The sequence below is a fragment of the Oryx dammah genome, unplaced genomic scaffold, assembly GCF_014754425.2.
Source record: "Oryx dammah isolate SB20612 unplaced genomic scaffold, SCBI_Odam_1.1 HiC_scaffold_1, whole genome shotgun sequence".
Lineage (NCBI taxonomy): Eukaryota > Metazoa > Chordata > Mammalia > Artiodactyla > Bovidae > Oryx > Oryx dammah.
In genome coordinates this window covers 58,372,926-58,390,740 of record NW_024070185.1, presented here as the reverse complement: position 1 = coordinate 58,390,740, position 17,815 = coordinate 58,372,926, and the positions used below count along the sequence as shown (strand labels likewise).

Below are 17,815 nucleotides of genomic sequence, written 5' to 3'. Positions count from 1 at the left end.
GGAAAAGATGGGAGGGAGAAATCTCAGTCCAATCACTGGGCAATGTTAGGCCCAATCACCATGGCAACGGGAATGGGGTCAGTCCCCAGTGGGAGGGCTGGGTACAACACAGCAGGACTACCAGAGAATGTCACTATGGCAACCTTGGCTCTGAGACAGCGCCAGTTGCCTGGTCGCTATGGTGACAGATGGGGCGATTATACGCTCAGAAGGGTAAACTGAGTCTCCAGTGGGGGTAAAGAACTCTGGGAGGCTTTTCTGGGCCACCTACAAGTGGAAAATAGCCTCCAGTTGGTCACTGTGTTGGGAAGCTTGCGCTTGTTCAGACATAACAAGAACCTTCGGCCTTGGGCGCTCTCTGAAAGATCTGGATCTCACCGGGAGCAACTTGACTCACGCTTCTGCCAAGTAACGCTGATTGGCTGAGTATGGGAAGGGGAGGGGAAAGAGGAAGACCGGAAGTACATCCGGGGGAGTGGAAATACGGGCGGAAAGGCTCAGGTCCGGACATCTAGAGCGACCGCTCTGCTACGCGTCTCGTTGGTTCCGGAGGTCCCTGTGGCCGTGGGAAATGCTGGCGCGCGCGGCGCGGGGGACTGGGGCCCTTTTGCTGAAGGTGAGTGCGAGGCATCCTTCTCTAAGGATTAGGCCAGAGACCACCTGGGTCTTCAACTGGGAATGAGCCAGATTCTAAGTTTGGGGAGAGAACTGAGGTCGGAGGTTATGGTACTCACATGAGTCCCTCTCCGAGAACCCTTTAGGGTCGTGGTTTAGGGACTTAACTCCCGGACGGGCGCCGAGAGGGGCGGGGTACCTGGCTGGCTGGGCCTCTGCAAATCCTCTTCTTCCCTTCAGGGCTCCTTCCAGGCTTCTGCCCGCGCTCCGCGCCGCGCCTCGTCTGGATTGCCCCGAAACACCGTGGTCCTGTTTGTGCCACAGCAGGAGGCCTGGGTGGTGGAGCGAATGGGCCGATTCCACCGGATCCTGGAGCCTGTGAGAACCTCTTCTGCCCACCACGGGCCAGCCTGAATCCCAATTCCCTCACGACTTGGGGGGATGGGGTGAGACCTTGGTGGGGTCTGCCTTCGCCTTTGGGTTCTGACACCCTAGACCAAACCAGGCAGGGCCCAGACTGTTGACCGTCATACCCATCTTACCGCCTTTTCCTATTGCCCTAGCATCCCGCAGGCCCCATGTTGGGAATCTCTTCTGTTCATCCTCTCAATTCCACCTGTCTGCATGGAGAAGGCTATTCGGCTGGCTCCTGTTCCCTTGATTTTCCCTTGCATTCAGAGATCCAGCCTGACATTCCTACCCTTACCTTCCTATCTATCATTGTCATCCCAAGTCTTATGTTTTCTGAGCAGAATCTATATTGATTGCCTACCCACTCCAGGCCTAGCTTGGATTCCAACCCCACAGTCCCATGTCCTTCTGAAGACCTGTGACTCCTCTTCCCAGGGCTTGAATATCCTCATCCCTGTGTTAGACCGGATCCGATATGTGCAGAGTCTCAAGGAAATTGTCATCAACGTGCCTGAGCAGTCTGCTGTGACACTTGGTGAGGGGTGCGGGGTGACACGGGTTCTCTGAGGCCGTTAGGCCATGGTGGCAGGAGAAAGAGCTCATTGGAACCCCGGGGCCTGACCTTCTTTCTCTCCTGCTTCCGTACCTACAGACAATGTAACTCTGCAAATCGATGGAGTCCTTTACCTGCGCATCATGGACCCCTACAAGGTATCTACCTTTGCAGCCCCTGAGTTGCTCTCCTTCCTAAAATCCTGCCCCAAGCCACTTACAGTCTCCATGCCCCTTTCAGGCAAGCTATGGTGTGGAAGACCCTGAGTATGCTGTCACCCAGCTAGCTCAGACAACCATGAGATCAGAGCTCGGCAAACTCTCTCTGGACAAAGTCTTCCGGGTAAGGGGATCTGAGCCAGAGTTAGGGTTTGAAGACTCATACCTGGCATTCAGTCCTTTCTGGGATCAGTCTCGGAACCTTCTTCATCTAGCCTCTTGATAGGTGAGTTGAGGCCATGGAGCTTCCACCTCTCATCCTCCAGGAGCGGGAGTCCCTCAATGCTAGCATCGTGGATGCCATCAACCAGGCTGCCGACTGCTGGGGCATCCGCTGCCTCCGTTATGAGATCAAGGATATCCATGTACCGCCCCGGGTGAAGGAGTCCATGCAGATGCAGGTGGAGAACGGGGGGAGTGGGGAAGAGTACTTCAGGAGGCTCCAGTTGCATGGGAAACCTGGACGCTCTTCCCTGCTGAAAAGGGTCCAACTGCCGATCAGTGTCAGGTCTTTCTTTTACTCTGGTTTCTCGTTGCTTGGGGCGTCTAGGTGGAGGCAGAGCGGCGGAAACGGGCCACAGTTCTAGAGTCTGAGGGGACTCGAGAGTCAGCCATCAACGTGGCAGAGGGAAAGAAGCAGGCACAGATCCTGGCCTCTGAGGCAGAAAAGGCTGAACAAATAAATCAGGCAGCAGGTCAGCAGAGGGTAGAGGCTGAGGGATGAACAGAGTGTGGGTCTTTGAAGGTTGGAAAGGACAGAAGCTTTGGGGTACCCTGACCTCATAGATCAAGTTCTGTCTCTTTTTTTCTTTCAGGAGAGGCCAGTGCAGTTCTGGCCAAGGCCAAGGCTAAAGCTGAAGCTATTCGCATCCTGGCTGCAGCTCTGACACAACATGTGAGAGGCCCCTGGGTGGGAGTAGGGACGGGATTTGGCAGTAGAAGGGGTTCTCTCTTCTACCCTGGGGGAAATTCCTGCCTTGTTGGTTCCATTGAGCCACATTCCGTGATCTCTTGTATTATGATTTGCGTGTCCCCTTTCTTGGAACCTGATTTCTCTCCACTTCCTTCCTTCCTTCCTCTCCAAGTCTGTGATCTCTGATTTTTCTCCTCCATGTGGCCACAGAACGGAGATGCAGCAGCTTCACTGACTGTGGCTGAGCAGTACGTCAGCGCATTCTCTAAACTGGCCAAGGACTCCAACACCATCCTGCTGCCCTCCAACCCCGGCGACGTCACCAGTATGGTGGCTCAGGTTAGAGTGCCCTGAGACCTACACCTCTCTTCGTCCCCTGAATGAGGCACTCCGCTCATCCCTGATGGAAGGAAACCCCTTGAGACATCCTTTTTCTTGAACATACCTGTATTAGCATTTTGAGGGTGACCCTGTGCTGGGAGTGTGTAACATTCCTAGAACAGACTCCAAAACTTAAGACTGAGGCTTAAGAGAGAGAAAGGAAAAACAAGTTTACTGGCCCCAGCTCACCCTTCTTCCTTTGAGCCATTGGTGTGTTGGGCTATGCCTCCTGCCATGTGTCCTGATGGCTGTCTCTCTGTCCCTCCCCTCAGGCCATGGGTGTGTACGGGGCCCTCACCAAAGCCCCGGTACCAGAAGCCCAGGACTCAGTCTCCAGCAGGAGCAGCAGAGATGTCCGGAGCACAGATGCGAGTCTCGATGAGGAACTTGATCGAGTCAAGATGAGTTAACGGAGCTGGGCTTGGGCAGGGAGGTGGGGGACAAGGAAGCAGTGCTGGCAGACTCTGGCTCTAGCCTCCCTGCCAAGATTTTGGTTATTATTTTTTTATTTGAACTTTAATCATGTAATAAACTGGCCAATGGCAAACTGATACTGTTCTCTTTGCTTGGGGAATGAAGTTGGGAAAGTCACCAGTGTTTTCCTTGGATGACTTATGCCAGCCTCTAGTCCTGTCAGGTCTTGGGAACCGATTCCTCCATGAATAAGAATGAACCTCGTATCAGTCATCCTGCCTGTCTTCAGGAGAAGCTGTGGGATATAGTGGATGGATTAAGCCATATGTCTACCAAACTGCCAGCCGGGGAGAGTAGTGCCCCCCTCTTGCTAAGTGTGGGGCTGTGAATTTGAGCAAGTGTTGGGGTTTTATTAAAGGGAAAGAGGACTGCCCTGGTAGATGCCGAATGCTCATCGGGTCCTCAGGGACTGAGGACACTCATTTTGTTCATTCAAAAACACTGAATCATGTCTACCATCTGCCAGGCTCAATGTTAGACATAGGTTACAAAAGAACCCAAACCCAGTCATCCCCGTTTTCACAGGAAGCAGACTGAGGTACAAAGTGATGTGTGCCGAGGTGGAGGAAAGTTCTGGCTGAGGGATCCTGCGGGGAGGAGCATGTCACTGTGGGCAGCAAGGTTACTAACCCTGCCACTGGGCTCAGGCTGGAAAAACTGATGGATTTATTAGATGATGGTTTGGGACTAAGATATGCAAAGACCCATGGCTCCAGAGAAATTAGAACATTCAGAGTTGTTTCTTGTGGTGGCTGAAGGGTGGGGTGTTAGGGGATGTGACTGTGTGGCAAAGGCCAAATCTCAGGGAGATAGGGTCCTGAAAGTTTGGACTTTATCAAGGGGAGGCTGATGCAGGGGCGTGAAGGGTTTTTTCCCCTTCCCATGAAGAATTTTAAGACGATTAAGGTAATCAGTGTTTTAGATAGAGTTGCCCTGCTGCTATGTGGTCAGAGGATCTGAAAAAGAGATGAGAGGCTGGAAGGACAGTAAGAGGGCTGCCTCAGTGGTCCTAGAGGGTGAACAGAGATAAGGGGCTTTGGGGATGAAGGCAGAGGGATATTTCAACATATTTCTGAATTAGAATTTATTTATCCATTTAATAACTGCTTATTGAATCCCAACTATATGCCAGGAACAGAGGATACAGTAATAAAATTTCCTACTCTCAATGAACTTACATTCTATTTGGAAGGGACAAATTGTTAATAAGATGCTGATTAGTTGTGCTACAGAGGAAATTAAAGGAAGGGAGATGGGGAAATTGATGGGGCTATAACATTAAGTAGCGTGTTGCAGGAAGCCTCACTGATGGTGCATTGAAGCTTAGATATGGAGATGAGGGGAAGACACACTTGGCTACCTGGGAGTAAAGCTAACAGGAGATTGCAGACACACCTAAGGCAGAGAGTGGCTGCCTTATTGGGGAGAGCTAGGAGCTACAGTGGATGGGACAGAGTTCGGGAAATAAAGGGCAGCTAGATGAATCAGATGAGGGGAGAGGGTATGCTGATTGCTAGGGCCACTAAAATCATTTGGGCTCAACTCAGATGAGAAACCACTGGAGAGGTTTTCTGTTTTGTTTTAAATGGTAGTTTTTCTGAGATAATTCACATACACTGCAATTCACCTGCTTCAAGTGTGAATTCAATAATGTGTAATATGTTCACATGTCGTGCAACTGTCACAATCTAGAACATTTTCATCACTGCTCTCCCATCCCCACCCTGCCACAAAACCCGGTGCCCATCAGCAGTCATTCCTCTCTCCCCTGGGCCCTAGACAACCACTAACTTACTTTCTGTGTCTGTAGCTTTATGTATTCTTATAAATGGAAAAATATGTGCTATTTTGTGATCGATTTTTTTCCTACTTAGCATGTTTTTAAGGTACATTCATGTAGCAGCATGTAGCCACTTGTAATACTTTATCTCTTTTTAATTGGCAAACTATTCTGTTATATAGATAAAACATATTTTGTTCATCCATTCATCAGTGAAGGCCATTTGGGATGTTTTCACCTTTTGGCTATTAGGATAAGGCTGCTGTGAACCTTCATGTGCAAGTTTTTGTGTGGCCACATGTTTTTCACTTCCCTTGGGTATATACCTACAAGTGGAATTGCTGGGTTATATGGTAACTCTGTTTAACCTTCTGAAGAACTGCCAAACTTTTCAAAAGCTGATGTACCATTTTACAATTCCAACAGCAGTTGGACCATTCAGGTATGACCTAAATCAAATCCCTTATGGTTATACAGTTGGAAGTGAGAAATAGATTTAAGAGACTAGATCTTATAGAGTGCCTGGTGAACATGGACGGAGGTTCGTGACATTGTACAGGAGATAGGGAACAAGACCATCCCCAAGAAAAAGAAATGCAAAAAAGCAAAATGACTGTCTGAGGAGGCCTTAACAAATAGCTGTGAAAAGAAGAGAAGCGAAAAGTAAAGGAGAAAAGAAAAGATATACCCATTTGAATGCAGAGTTCCAAAGAATAGCAATGAGAGAGAAAGCCTTCCTCAGCAATCAAGGCAAAGAAATACAGAAAAATAATAGAATAGGAAAGACTAGAGATCTCTTCAAGAAAATTAGAGATACCAAGGGAACATTTCGTGCAAAGATGGGCTCAATAAAGGACAGAAATGGTAGGGACCTAACAGAAGCAGAAGATAATGGCAAGAAAACACAGAAGAACTGTACAAAAAAGATCTTCACGACCCAGATAATCACGATGGTGTGATCACTAACTTAGAACCAGACATCCTGGAATGTGGTCAAGTGGGCCTTAGGAAGTATCACTATGAACAAAGCTAGTGGAGGTGATAGAATTCCACTTGAATTACTTCAAATCCTAAAAGATGATGCTGTGAAAGTGCTGCATTCAATATGTCAGCAGATTTGGAAAACTCAGCAGTGGCCACAGGACTGGAAAAGGTCAGTTTGCATTCCAATCCCAAAGAAAGGCAATGACAAAGAATGCTCAACCTACCGCACAATTGCACTCATCTCACATGCTAGTAAAGTAATGCTCAAAATTCTCCAAGCCAGGCTTCAGCAATACGTGAACCATGAACTTCCAGATGTTCAAGCTGGTTTTGGAAAAGGCAGAGGAACCAGAGATCAAACTGCCAACATTCACTGGATCATGGAAAAAGCAAGAGAGTTCCAGAAAAACATCTATTTCTGCTTTATTGACTATGCCAAAGACTTTGACTGTGTGGATCACAATAAACTGTGGAAAATTCTGAAAGAGATGGGAATACCAGACCCCCTGACCTGCCTCTTGAGAAACCTGTATGCAGGTCAGGAAGCAACAGTTAGAACTGGACATGGAACAACAGACTGGTTCCAAGTAGGAAAAGGAGTACGTCAAGGCTGTATATTGTTACCCTGCTTATTTAACTTATATGCAGTGTACATCATGAGAAACGCTGGGCTGGAAGAAGCACAAGCTGGAATCCAGATTGCCAGGAGAAATATCAATAACCTCAGATATGCAGATGACACCACCGTTATGGCAGAAAGTGAAGAAGGACTAAAGAGCCTCTTGATGAAAGTGAAAGTGGAGAGTGAAAAACTTGGCTTAAAGCTCAACATTCAGAAAACTAAAATCATGGCATCTGGTCCCATCACTTCATGACAAATAGATGGGGAAACAGTGAGAACAGTGGCTGATTTTATTTTTTTGGGCTCCAAAATCACAGCAGATGGTGACTGCAGCTATGAAATTAAAAGATGCTTACTCCTTAGAAGGAAAGTTATGACCAACCTAGACAGCATATTAAAAAGCAAAGACATCACTTTGCCAACAAAGATCCGTCTAGCCAAGGCTATGGTTTTTCCAGTAATCGTATGGATGTAAGAGTTGGACTATAAAGAAAGCTGAGCACCGAAGAATTGATGCTTTTGAACTGTGGTGTTGGAGAAGACTCCTGAGAGTCCCTTGGACTGCAAGGAGACCCAACCAGTCCATCCTAAAGGAAATCAGTACTGGGTGTTCATTGGAAGGACTGAGGTTGAAGCTGAAACTCAAATATTTTGGCCACCTGATGCGAAGAGCTGACTCATTTGAAAAGACCCTGATGCTGGCAAAGATTGAAGGCAGGAGGTGAAGGGGACAACAGAAGATGAGATGGTTAGATGGCATCTCGACTCAATGGACATGAGTTTGGGTAAACTCCAGGAGTTGGTGATGGACAGGGAGGCCTGGCATGCTGCGGTTCATGGGGCTGCAAAGAGTTGGACACAACTGAGCGGCTGAAATGAACTGAACTGAACTTTCTTCACACCCATACCAATACTTGTTATAGCTATCCTCCTGGGTTTGAAGTGATATCTCCAACATTTTGCTGATGGCTAATAATATTGAGCATCTTCTAATGTGTTAATTGGTCATTCATGTATCTTCTTTGGAGAAATGTCTATTCAGATCCTTTGCTCAATTTTGAATTGATTGTCTTTTTATTACTGACTGAGTTGTAAGATTCAGTGAAAAACTTGGGAAGGATGAATAATAAAAGCTATCATTTGGAGTCAGCTTGGGAAAAAAGGGGAAATAAATATTATCCCTATTTTACAGATGAGATAATGTCCAATAATGACAATCAGTGGCAGAGCTAGGATTCAAGCTGTTTGGCTTCAGAAGCCTAGATCTTAGTCTTAACCAAGAATGGACAGTGGTTCCCTCAACTCTTCTAGCTTAATGCCTTGCTCCCGATTCTAAATTACTATGCTGCCCCTACTGCTAAGTCGCTTCAGTCGTGTCCGATTCTGTGCGACCCCGTAGATGGCAGCCCACCGGGCTCCCCCATCCCTGGGATTCTCTAGCTAAGAACACTGGAGTGGGTTGCCATTTCCTTTTCCAATGCATGAAAGTGAAAAGTGAAAGTGAAGTCGCTCAGTCGTGTCCAACTCTTAGCGACCCCATGGACTGTAGCCCACCAGGCTCCTCCATCCATGGGATTTTCCAGGCAAGAAGACGAAATTACTAATCTCCCATTAAACTCCTCAGGCTAGCCCTGCGTTCCTTGCCGAACTTCCTCGGAGGCGCCAGCAGATGGCGACGAAGACCCCTGCGGGTCGCTCTATCCGTCGCATGCACCTCTGTGGTGCCGGGCGGCAGGCGCCGTCTCTGCACTTCCGGCCGCCATTCGAGGTGAGGCAGGGGCTCCTTAAACTCCCTTACTCTTGCTTTTCCCAGAAATTAGGGACCCTTCTACTCCAGTCACAGAGCTCGCAGTCTGGCGGGCCCAGTACCCCGTCAAGGTTTCCAGCCGGAGGCCGGACAGCCATCGGAGGAGGCAAAGCCATCTGGACGTCTGGGTCCCAGCGAGGCCCAACCGCCTTAAGACCTCGCGCCTCTGCCCTGCTGAGCCGGGGAGGTCGCGCTTCTCGTCTGGTTATCCTGGGTATCCGGAAGCGGAACACGACTCCTAAGTCCCCGGCAGGCGGCGCCGTCAGCCTGGCCTGGATTCCCCTGTGGCTGTGAGCCTTGGCCACCCCAGGGGTGTTGAAATTGGCGAGCAGAGAGGAGAAGCGGGCTGTCGGAAAGCAGTCTACCACTTGGAATAAGTTTCCCCCTGGATTGTGTTTTCCATCATTAGGATCTCCTGAAGTACATATACAAAGTTTCTTATGCTCCACCCTCAGAGATCCTGATTCCGGGGATCCCGGGTGACGTTTTTTTTTAATTTATTTTTACTTTGGGCTGCCCTGGGTCTTCCTTGCTTTGCGTGGGCTTTCTCTCCTCGGAGTGAGTGGGGGCTGCCCTTCCTTGCAGTGCCTGGTCTCATTGTGGTGGCTTCCCTTGTTAGGGAGCGCTGGGCTCTAGATTCAGGCTCAGGAGTTGTGGTGCACGGGTATGTGGAATCTCCCCCGACCAGGGATCCCACCCGTGTCCCCTGTGTTGACACGTGGATTCTTAAGCACTGGACCATCAAGGAAGTCTGAAAGTCAGCATTTTTAAAACACCCACTCCAGGTTGATGCCGGTAGTCTGCACACCTCACTTTCAGAAACTCTCATATAACTGATGGAGAGGAACACTACATTGGGTTGGTTATGGGACTGTTTATCTTCTGGAGAGCTTCCAAGAGGAAGTGATTCTAACAGGGCTTTGTACTGAGAGACTAGAATATCTACTGGTTCTTTGCCTCACAGTTATGAATTCCCTCTCCTGCCACTACCAGGATGCAGAAGATCTCAGTGCTGCTTTTCCTGGCCTGGGTGAGCTTCCTCTTCTACGCCGGCATTGCTCTCTTCACCAGTGGCTTCCTGCTCACCCGTTGGGAGCTCACCAACCATAGCAGCTGTCAAGAGCCCCCAGGCCCTGGAGCCCTGCCATGGGGGGGCCGAGGGGAACCGGGGGCCTGCTGGATGGCTTCCCGATTCTCTCGGCTCGTGTTGGTAGTGATAGATGCTCTGCGATTTGACTTTGCCCAGCCCCAGCGCTCACCTGTTTCTGGGGAGCATCCTGTCTCCCTGCCTTTCCTGGGTAAAATGGGCTTCTTGCAGAGGCTCCTGGAAAGTCAGCCTCACCATGCCAGGCTCTACCAAGCCAAGGCTGACCCCCCGACCACCACCATGCAGCGCCTCAAGGCCTTAACCACTGGCTCACTGCCTACCTTTGTTGATGCTGGCAGTAATTTTGCCAGCAGCGCCATAGTGGAAGACAATCTCATTAAGCAGCTTTCCAGTACAGGTTAGTCTTCTTTGGTGGCCAGGAGTAAAACTTGGCAAATTTCTTTAGAAGTCAGAGAATCAGAACTTTGGGTGCCCAGCTGCATGCTTGACTAGCTAGTACAGGGAGGAGAAAGAGACCACAGCCCTGCTTGCAGGGAGCACAGGTGCAGGCTGTGTCACGGAGTTTCTAATCTGTACGGGGTATTGATTTTACTTTTGGGCAGCTCTTGGTCAAGGGGCGTGGGAGAGATGAAGAGTTGTGGGTCTGGTATCCTCACAAAGTGTGGAGGAGAAAGAGAATCCAGGCCCTGTCCACTCATTGACTGGGAAAAAGCAAGATGCACCCAGGAAAAACAGAGCAGCCAAGATAGAGCCAGGGTCTGAGGACTAGCAGAGCCTTTTATAGGAACAAGTAGTAAGAGATCTGAGTGGAGTATTGTTAGGGAAAGCTTCCTGGTAGAAAATGGTAGGCCTCGAAGGATAAAGAGTTGTTTAATGAACTGCTGTGCCTTAGAGTGCACGGCTGGGAATTCTGATAGATCTTTAAAAGGCCTCTCCTCTTCCTCCTCCCCTGACTCCTGTGTCCCTGCAGGAAAACGTGTGGTCTTCATGGGAGATGAAACATGGAATGATCTTTTCCCTGGAGTTTTCTCCCAAGCTTTATTCTTCCCATCCTTCAATGTCAGAGACCTAGAGACAGTGGACAATGGCATCATGAAACACCTCTACCCAACCAGTGAGCACAGGGTCTGAGGCAGGCCTGACCAAGACTGGGCGGTGGGAGGGCTGTGTCGGTTACAGACTCTGAACCTACCATGGATGCAGTGGCCTGGGCCTGTGTCCTTGGACATAGGAACATCAGAGCCTGGCTGGGGTTGAAGAGTGAGCCTTAATCCCATGTGCTTAGGTTCTCTCCTTCACAGTGGACAGCGACAAATGGGATGTGCTGATTACTCACTTCCTGGGTGTGGATCACTGTGGCCACAAGCATGACCCTTACCATCCTGAAATGGCTAGGAAACTTACCCAAATGGATAAAATGATCCAGTGAGTGTGGGGTTTTGGCTGGGGGAGTGGGTTTGTGTCTGAGATGATATGTGGTCCCAAAAGAAAAAAATCCTTATTTGGGGTCCCTTTCTTGGTTGAATTCTGTCTTTAGGCCTTTCTCTGACACGAGGGATCTCATCCATTTTGAGTAACTCAGGGTGTGGTTTTGGGCAGTAGGGTTGGTACTAAAGAGGTGACTTTTTGCCAGATGTCTAGGCCCCACTAATGGAAGTTATGGCTGGGGGTTAATGGGCCCCTGAAAAAAGTATTTCTCCCTACCTCCCAACACATGTCTTGATTCCCCCAGGGGACTCGTGAAGCGTCTGAAGAACGACACACTGCTTGTGGTGACTGGCGACCATGGGATGACCATCAGTGGGAACCATGGAGGAGAGAGTGAGCTGGAAACCTCAGCTGCGCTTTTTCTGTATAGTCCCAGAGCTCTCTTCCCCAGTGCTCCTACAGAGGTAAGTCCTGAGATGCGCTTTGTGTGGTTTCCTACTATTCAACTTACATCATGATCATAGCATTCTTGTGGATCCCTCCATTTTAATCCCCCAAATTCATGACCTTGGGCATCCTCCACTCTTGCTTCCTGCCTAAGTCCCCTATGTCATCCACTCCAAACACTGATCTGACCTCTCTTTTCTTTTCGGCTGCTCTGCATGGCGTGAGGGACCCTAGTGTAGTGACCAAGGACCAAACCTTTTCTCCCTGCAGTAGAATCACAGCGTCTTAACCACTGCACCAGGAAGTCCCCAGACCTCACCTCTGTGGTGAAGCCATTGACCCCTGTCCCTGTTCTCTAGGAGCCAGAGATAATTCCTCAAATCAGCCTTGTGCCTACGCTGGCTCTGCTGCTGGGCCTGCCCATCCCATTTGGAAACATCGGGGAGGTGATAGCTGAGGTGTTCTCAGAGATTGAAGACTCCCAGCCTCGCTCCTCCGCTCTCGCCCAAGCCTCCGCTCTGCATCTCAATGCCCAGCAGGTAAGTAATGGGCTGGGCTTCCAGGTGACAGAGTTAGGTTGGGCATGGGAGAAGCATAATGACCCACTTGATTATCCCTTGTTCAGTCTTAATCACACATTCCATAGCCATGTCCTCCCTCTCCCTCTGTCCTAGAAAGATTTTGGGATCTTGATTTCCAGGTACCCTCTTTGGTAGTACCTATCTTTGCCCGTGTCCCAATTTATGTCTCTGAGCTTCTCCCCTTGGCCTCTGATCTTTTTTGCCAGGTGTCCCGATTTCTTCACACCTACTCAGCTACTGCTCAGGACCTTCAAGTTCAGGAGCTGCATCGATTGCAGAAGCTCTTCTCCAAGGCTTCTGCTGACTACCAGCGACTTCTGCAGAGCCCCCAGGGGGCTGAGGCAGCACTCCAGACTGTGATTCCTGAGCTGCAGCAGTTCCTGCGGGGAGTTCGGGCCATGTGCATCGAGTCTTGGGCTCGTTTTTCTCTGCTCCGCATGGCAGGGGGTGCTGCTCTTCTGACTGCTACCTGCTTTCTTTGCCTACTGGTATCCCAGTGGGCATCATCCCCAGCCTTCTGTTTTGGCCCTCTCCTAAAACCCATGGCCTCGGGTCTGAGTGGGGCCGTGGTGTGTGCTGGACTCCTGGCATCTACTGGGCTGAAGCTGGATTCCGTGGTTCTAGGGGTCATGGCTGCAGTGGGCTCACTCCTGCCTTTTCTGTGGAAAGCTTGGGTGAGCTGGGGATCAAAAAGGCCCCTGGCATCTCTCCTTCCCATGCCCGGGCCAGTCCTGTTACTCCTGCTCATTCGCTTTGCTGGTTTCTTCTCCGATAGCTATATTATAACCGAGGCCAGGGTTGCCCCCTTCCTTTTGATCTCACTCATCTTGCTCCTGGTTGCTCGACTTCACTGGGAGGGCAAGCTGCTGCCACCTAAGCTACTCTCAATACCTCGCCTTGGCTTTTTGACTCCAACAGGTCCCCCACAATACAGTGCCATGCATGCCATGGGACTTGGAGTTGGGTTGCTTTTATGTATAAGGCTAGCTGGACTTTTTTATCGCTGCCATGAAGAGACACCTGTTTGCAGCTCCTCTCCCTTGCTGAGTCCCTTGCGATCCACAGTGGATGGTCGAGCCAAGAATTTGTGGTATGGAGCCTGTGTCGGGGCTCTGGTGGCCCTGTTAGCCTCTGTGCGGCTGTGGCTTCACTGCTATGGTAATCTCAAGAGCCCTGAGCCCCCTGTGCTCTTTGTTCGCTGGGGGCTGCCCCTAATGGGACTGGGCACTGCTGCCTACTGGGCATTGGCATCAGGGGCAGATGAAGCACCCCCACGTCTCCGGGCCCTGGTCTCTGGGGCGTCAGTTATGTTGCCTCGGGCTGTGGCAGGGTTGGCCGCTTCAGGGCTCATGCTGCTGCTCTGGAGGCCTGTGACAGTGCTGGTGAAGGCCACAACAGGTGCTCCAAGGACCAGGACTGTCCTCACTCCCTTCTCAGGTCCCCCCACTTCTCAGGCTGACCTGGATTATATGGTTCCTCAAATCTACCGACACATACAAGAGGAGTTCCGGGGCCGGCTAGAGAGAACCAAACCTCAGGGTCTGCTGACGGTGGCTGCCTATCAGTTGGGGAGCGTCTACTCAGCTGCTGTGGTCACGGCCCTCACCCTCTTGGCCTTCCCACTTCTGCTATTGCATGCAGAGCGCATTAGCCTTGTGTTCCTGCTTCTGTTTCTGCAGAGCTTCCTTCTCCTGCATCTGCTTGCTGCCGGGATACCCATCACCACCCCTGGTAAATACATGTCTCAGCCCTGATTCATCCACGGACAGTAGGGATGTAAGTTCGGCCCCCTTATCTTTAGGGAGGTGTTGCTCCTCAGGATCTTCACCTTGATACAGGGTCTCACATCCCCCAGTCAAGAGGGTCTTCCTTATGTCCTCTCTCTCATCTGCTGTGGCCAAGCTAACTGACCCCTTAAATTGACTTTCAGGGCCAGCAGAATTCATGGAGGAGATAGATACATAGTACTCTAAGACTCAGTTTTTATGGAAATGCTGCATCCTCATGAGTACATTTCCTGATTTTCCAGTGATAAGAGATAGTGAACTGTGTGTATATGAGAGAAAGAAGTTGACCACAGATTAGAGCAGTGAGGCTTTGAGCCAGGGAGGGAATTAGAATAACAGAGTGTTGATTATTAGAAGGTTGGGGTGTTGGGGATGTGTGTATGTAGGAGACTTAGCACTGAGGTGGTAGTTGTGTGTGATCTCGGGGCAGTGGGCTGGGAGTGGGAGTGGGACATGACTGTAAAGAGGCATATCTGTTCCCCCAGGTCCTTTTACTGTGCCGTGGCATGCAGTCTTTGCTTGGGCCCTCATGGCCACACAGACCTTCTATACCACTGGCCACCAGCCTGTCTTTTCAGCTATCCAGTGGCATGCAGCCTTCGTGGGAGTCTCAGAGAGTCGTGACTTTACCTGGCTGTCTGCTTTCCTGGTGGGAGCCAACACCTTTGCCTCCCATATTCTCTTTGCAGGTACCTCCTCATTCCTCCCTTGCTTCCACTGTGGCTTTGTGGAAGGAAAGGAAGCCCCTGCATTTGAGTAGGGAAAAATCATTTTGTTAGATCTTTGGCACCCCTTGGCCTGTGCTGATTGGAGGCTGAGCCAGCTAGAGTACTTGGGGGACAGGGTGACTTGGTCCATGGGTCTTCCCTTGATTCTAGCCCTGCCTTTCTCTGAGGCAGTAGGTTGCCCGTTGCTCTTGCTCTGGCCCTTTCTGTGTGAGAATCAAGGATCCCGGAAGAGGCGGCAGCCCCCAGGAAATGAAGCTGAGGCCAGAGTCAGGCCTGAGGAGGAGCAGGACCCACGGATGGAGATGCGGCTCCGGGATGCACCTCACCACTTCAGTGCAGCACTGCTGCAGCTGGGCCTCAAGTACCTCTTTGTCCTTGGTATTCAGGTGGGTGTAAGGGACAGTTCATGGAGTTAGTGATCTTTTCACATGCGTGGACATCACCGTCTTTCACACTTTGCCAAAACCCTAGGAAAGAGCCTTGATTGAGGCTTAGATAAGTGAAGTGATTGCCCAAAGGCCAGTGACCTCAAATGGCAATACTGAGACTTTAACCTGGGTCTCCATCCTAGTCTTGGATTGTTTCCTCTCTACAGGCTAGATCTGGACTTGATGGTTGCATTTGGGGATTACTCCATTGGACAGACTAGAAAAGCTTAGGTAATGGTCAGGATTCTTTCCCAAGCTGTAATAATTAATCTTCCTTTCCTTCAGAGGCAGAGTGTGTGACTCTGACATTCCCTCCACCCTGAGAAGCCGAGCTTGAGTGTTAAGAGACACAGATGAATAGTGCTTGTCCACGGTCACACTGCCAGTCATAGTAGGGCCAAGAAAAGAATTAGGTTTCCTAACTCTTAGCCCAGAGTTCTTTCCACTGACAGGTACTGCTTTCCTTCCCCTTCCATTCTTCACAGGGGTCTACAGCAACTGTCTACTTGACCCACTTCCTCCTCCCCTTCCCAGTAATTTGACTCCTCCTCTCTTCCTTCAGATTCTGGCCTGTGTCTTGGCAGCCTCCATCCTCCGCAGGCATCTCTTGGTCTGGAAGGTGTTTGCCCCCAAGTAAGTGGATTTCATGCCACTGAGAAATGTTGCTGTGGGGAGGGTGGACCTTAGATTAAACAGTGAACATCGAGAATGGACAAGTTTTGCCTCAGTGGGGAAAAGACTCTAGATCTACTGTTTGTGTCCTTTGAGATTCTCTACCTTTCTTTGCAGGTTCATTTTTGAGGCCATGGGCTTCATTGTGAGCAGCGTGGGACTTTGTCTAGGCATAGCTTTGGTGATGCGAGTAGATGGTGCTGTGAGCTCCTGGTTCAGGCAGTTAGTTCTGATCCAGCAGAAAGCTGGAGAACAGTCTAGCCTGGTCTATATGGGTGCTGGATCATCTGCAAGAAAGGCTCAGCCACACCTCTTACCACCATGCAGCCAGGACCTACTGGCATCTGGGACTTCATTATTTTATAATTCAAGATCATAGTAGAGCCTAATTCCTAACTCCTGCATTGGATACATCTGAGCAACTGAGGGGCTGTCTCCAAAGTGAAATAAAATAATAATGTAAATATATGTGTCTGAGGTGTGGGGAAGCCCTGACTGTCCTGTAAGGGATATGAGGAAGTTCTGTCTCCCTTATCCAGGCACAGATAGGATCAGCTGTCTTATGCAGACCTGGCTGCATCTAAGACCCTTTGAGAAGTGGTTAGAGTTGTCTGAATTCACTTCTCCCAACTCTTTGCAAATCACTACTGTTATTCCACCTGCCATTTCGCTTTGCTGCAGGTGGGGCACCGACTTTCACTGTTTAAAGCCCCAGTAGTGCTGTGTCTCCTCCTCGATGTGTACTCTCCCTTCAAAACACTCTGCCCTTCTCTCCTGTGGAGGCCTCCCTGTATCAGACCTACTTGTCCATCTAATGCACCTTGTCCCATTAATTATTCCTGACTTGGGGCCAAAACCATATGAATCTGAAGATCCTCAGATGTCTCCAGTGCCCCTCTATGTTGTATTGAAGTGCTGGCATGAAATCCTCATGGAAATGTCCACCAAAAAAGTGGGAAGCAGTTTCTAAGAAGGGTCAGGACTGGGGTTTGAAGTTTGAGGGTGCCCAGAACAGGAAGAGATGTGACCATTTGAAGAGAGGAGGTATATGATTTGCAAATAATTTCTCCCACTTTGTGGCTTTTCTTTGAATTTTCTTATATTTATTTTCTATTGAGAAATCATCTCTGAATTTCACCCACCAGTTTTATTGGGATATAATTGACATCACTGTTTAAGGTGTACAGCGTAATGGTTTGACTTACATCTTTGACGGTGTCTTTGTGGCAGAAGAGGTTTTAATTTTAATTCTAGTCCAGTTTATCCATTTTGAGTTGACTTTGTAGATGACAAGGGTTGCAGTTTGTTTCTTCTTTGCATATGGAACTCCAGTTCTGTTCCCTCCATTTGTTGAAAGGATTGGGCAGGTACATTTGAGCAGTGCAGGGTGCACAGGCATGGGGCTGCACTGCCAGCTAGTCGGACTGCATGTGGTTGAACAGACTGGTGAGCATGTTGGTGCTTCATGGTGATAGGATGTGCTGATTACCAAGGGTCTCCGTCTCCAGTCAGTTCTTATTTATTTAATTTATGGCTGTGCTAGGTCTTTGGTGCTGCACCTAAAATTTCTCTAGTTGCCAGGAGCAGGGGCTATTACTCTTCCTTGTGGTGGGCGGGTTCTCCTTGGGTGACTTCTCTTGTTGCACCTGGCAGAATCAGTAGTTGTGGCTCCTGGGCTTAGTTGCCCCGAGGCATGTGGGCTCCTCCAACGTCAGGAATTGAACCGTGATCCCTGCATTGGGATCTCAACCACTGGACCACCAGGAAGTCCTGGTCAGTTCTTTTTGAAGAGACTTCTGGGGCTGGACTTTTCCTGGCGGCTCCCACTGGTACTACAACTCCCAGCATGCATAGGGCGGGCTAGCCTGCCGCGGCGGG

General features: G+C 49.7%; 2 protein-coding genes across 3 annotated transcripts; both read left to right on the top strand.

The window, feature by feature from the left end:
• The first annotated feature begins 457 nt into the window (after positions 1–457).
• On the top strand, positions 458–3,642 carry STOML2 (stomatin like 2). Of its 2 annotated transcripts, XM_040260661.1 has the most exons (10): positions 458–616; positions 856–993; positions 1,462–1,561; positions 1,679–1,737; positions 1,820–1,921; positions 2,064–2,198; positions 2,348–2,492; positions 2,613–2,692; positions 2,921–3,049; positions 3,364–3,642. In XM_040260661.1, the coding sequence occupies exons 1-10, from the start codon at positions 572–574 to the stop codon at positions 3,499–3,501; spliced, it is 1,071 nt and encodes a 356-aa protein (XP_040116595.1). In that variant the 5' UTR covers positions 458–571; the 3' UTR covers positions 3,502–3,642. The 2 variants fall into 2 exon arrangements, with proteins under 2 accessions (XP_040116595.1, XP_040116522.1); XM_040260588.1 differs by having other exon boundaries at positions 570–616; positions 856–1,561.
• Positions 3,643–8,673: 5,031 nt separating this feature from the next.
• PIGO (phosphatidylinositol glycan anchor biosynthesis class O) lies at positions 8,674–16,405 on the top strand. The gene is made up of 11 exons (XM_040260154.1): positions 8,674–8,719; positions 9,752–10,263; positions 10,837–10,980; positions 11,168–11,291; positions 11,599–11,758; positions 12,101–12,280; positions 12,529–14,053; positions 14,595–14,798; positions 15,009–15,223; positions 15,828–15,898; positions 16,055–16,405. Exons 2-11 carry the CDS (start codon positions 9,753–9,755, stop codon positions 16,314–16,316), a joined length of 3,396 nt encoding a protein of 1,131 aa, XP_040116088.1. The 5' UTR covers positions 8,674–8,719; position 9,752; the 3' UTR covers positions 16,317–16,405.
• Positions 16,406–17,815: the final 1,410 nt, after the last annotated feature.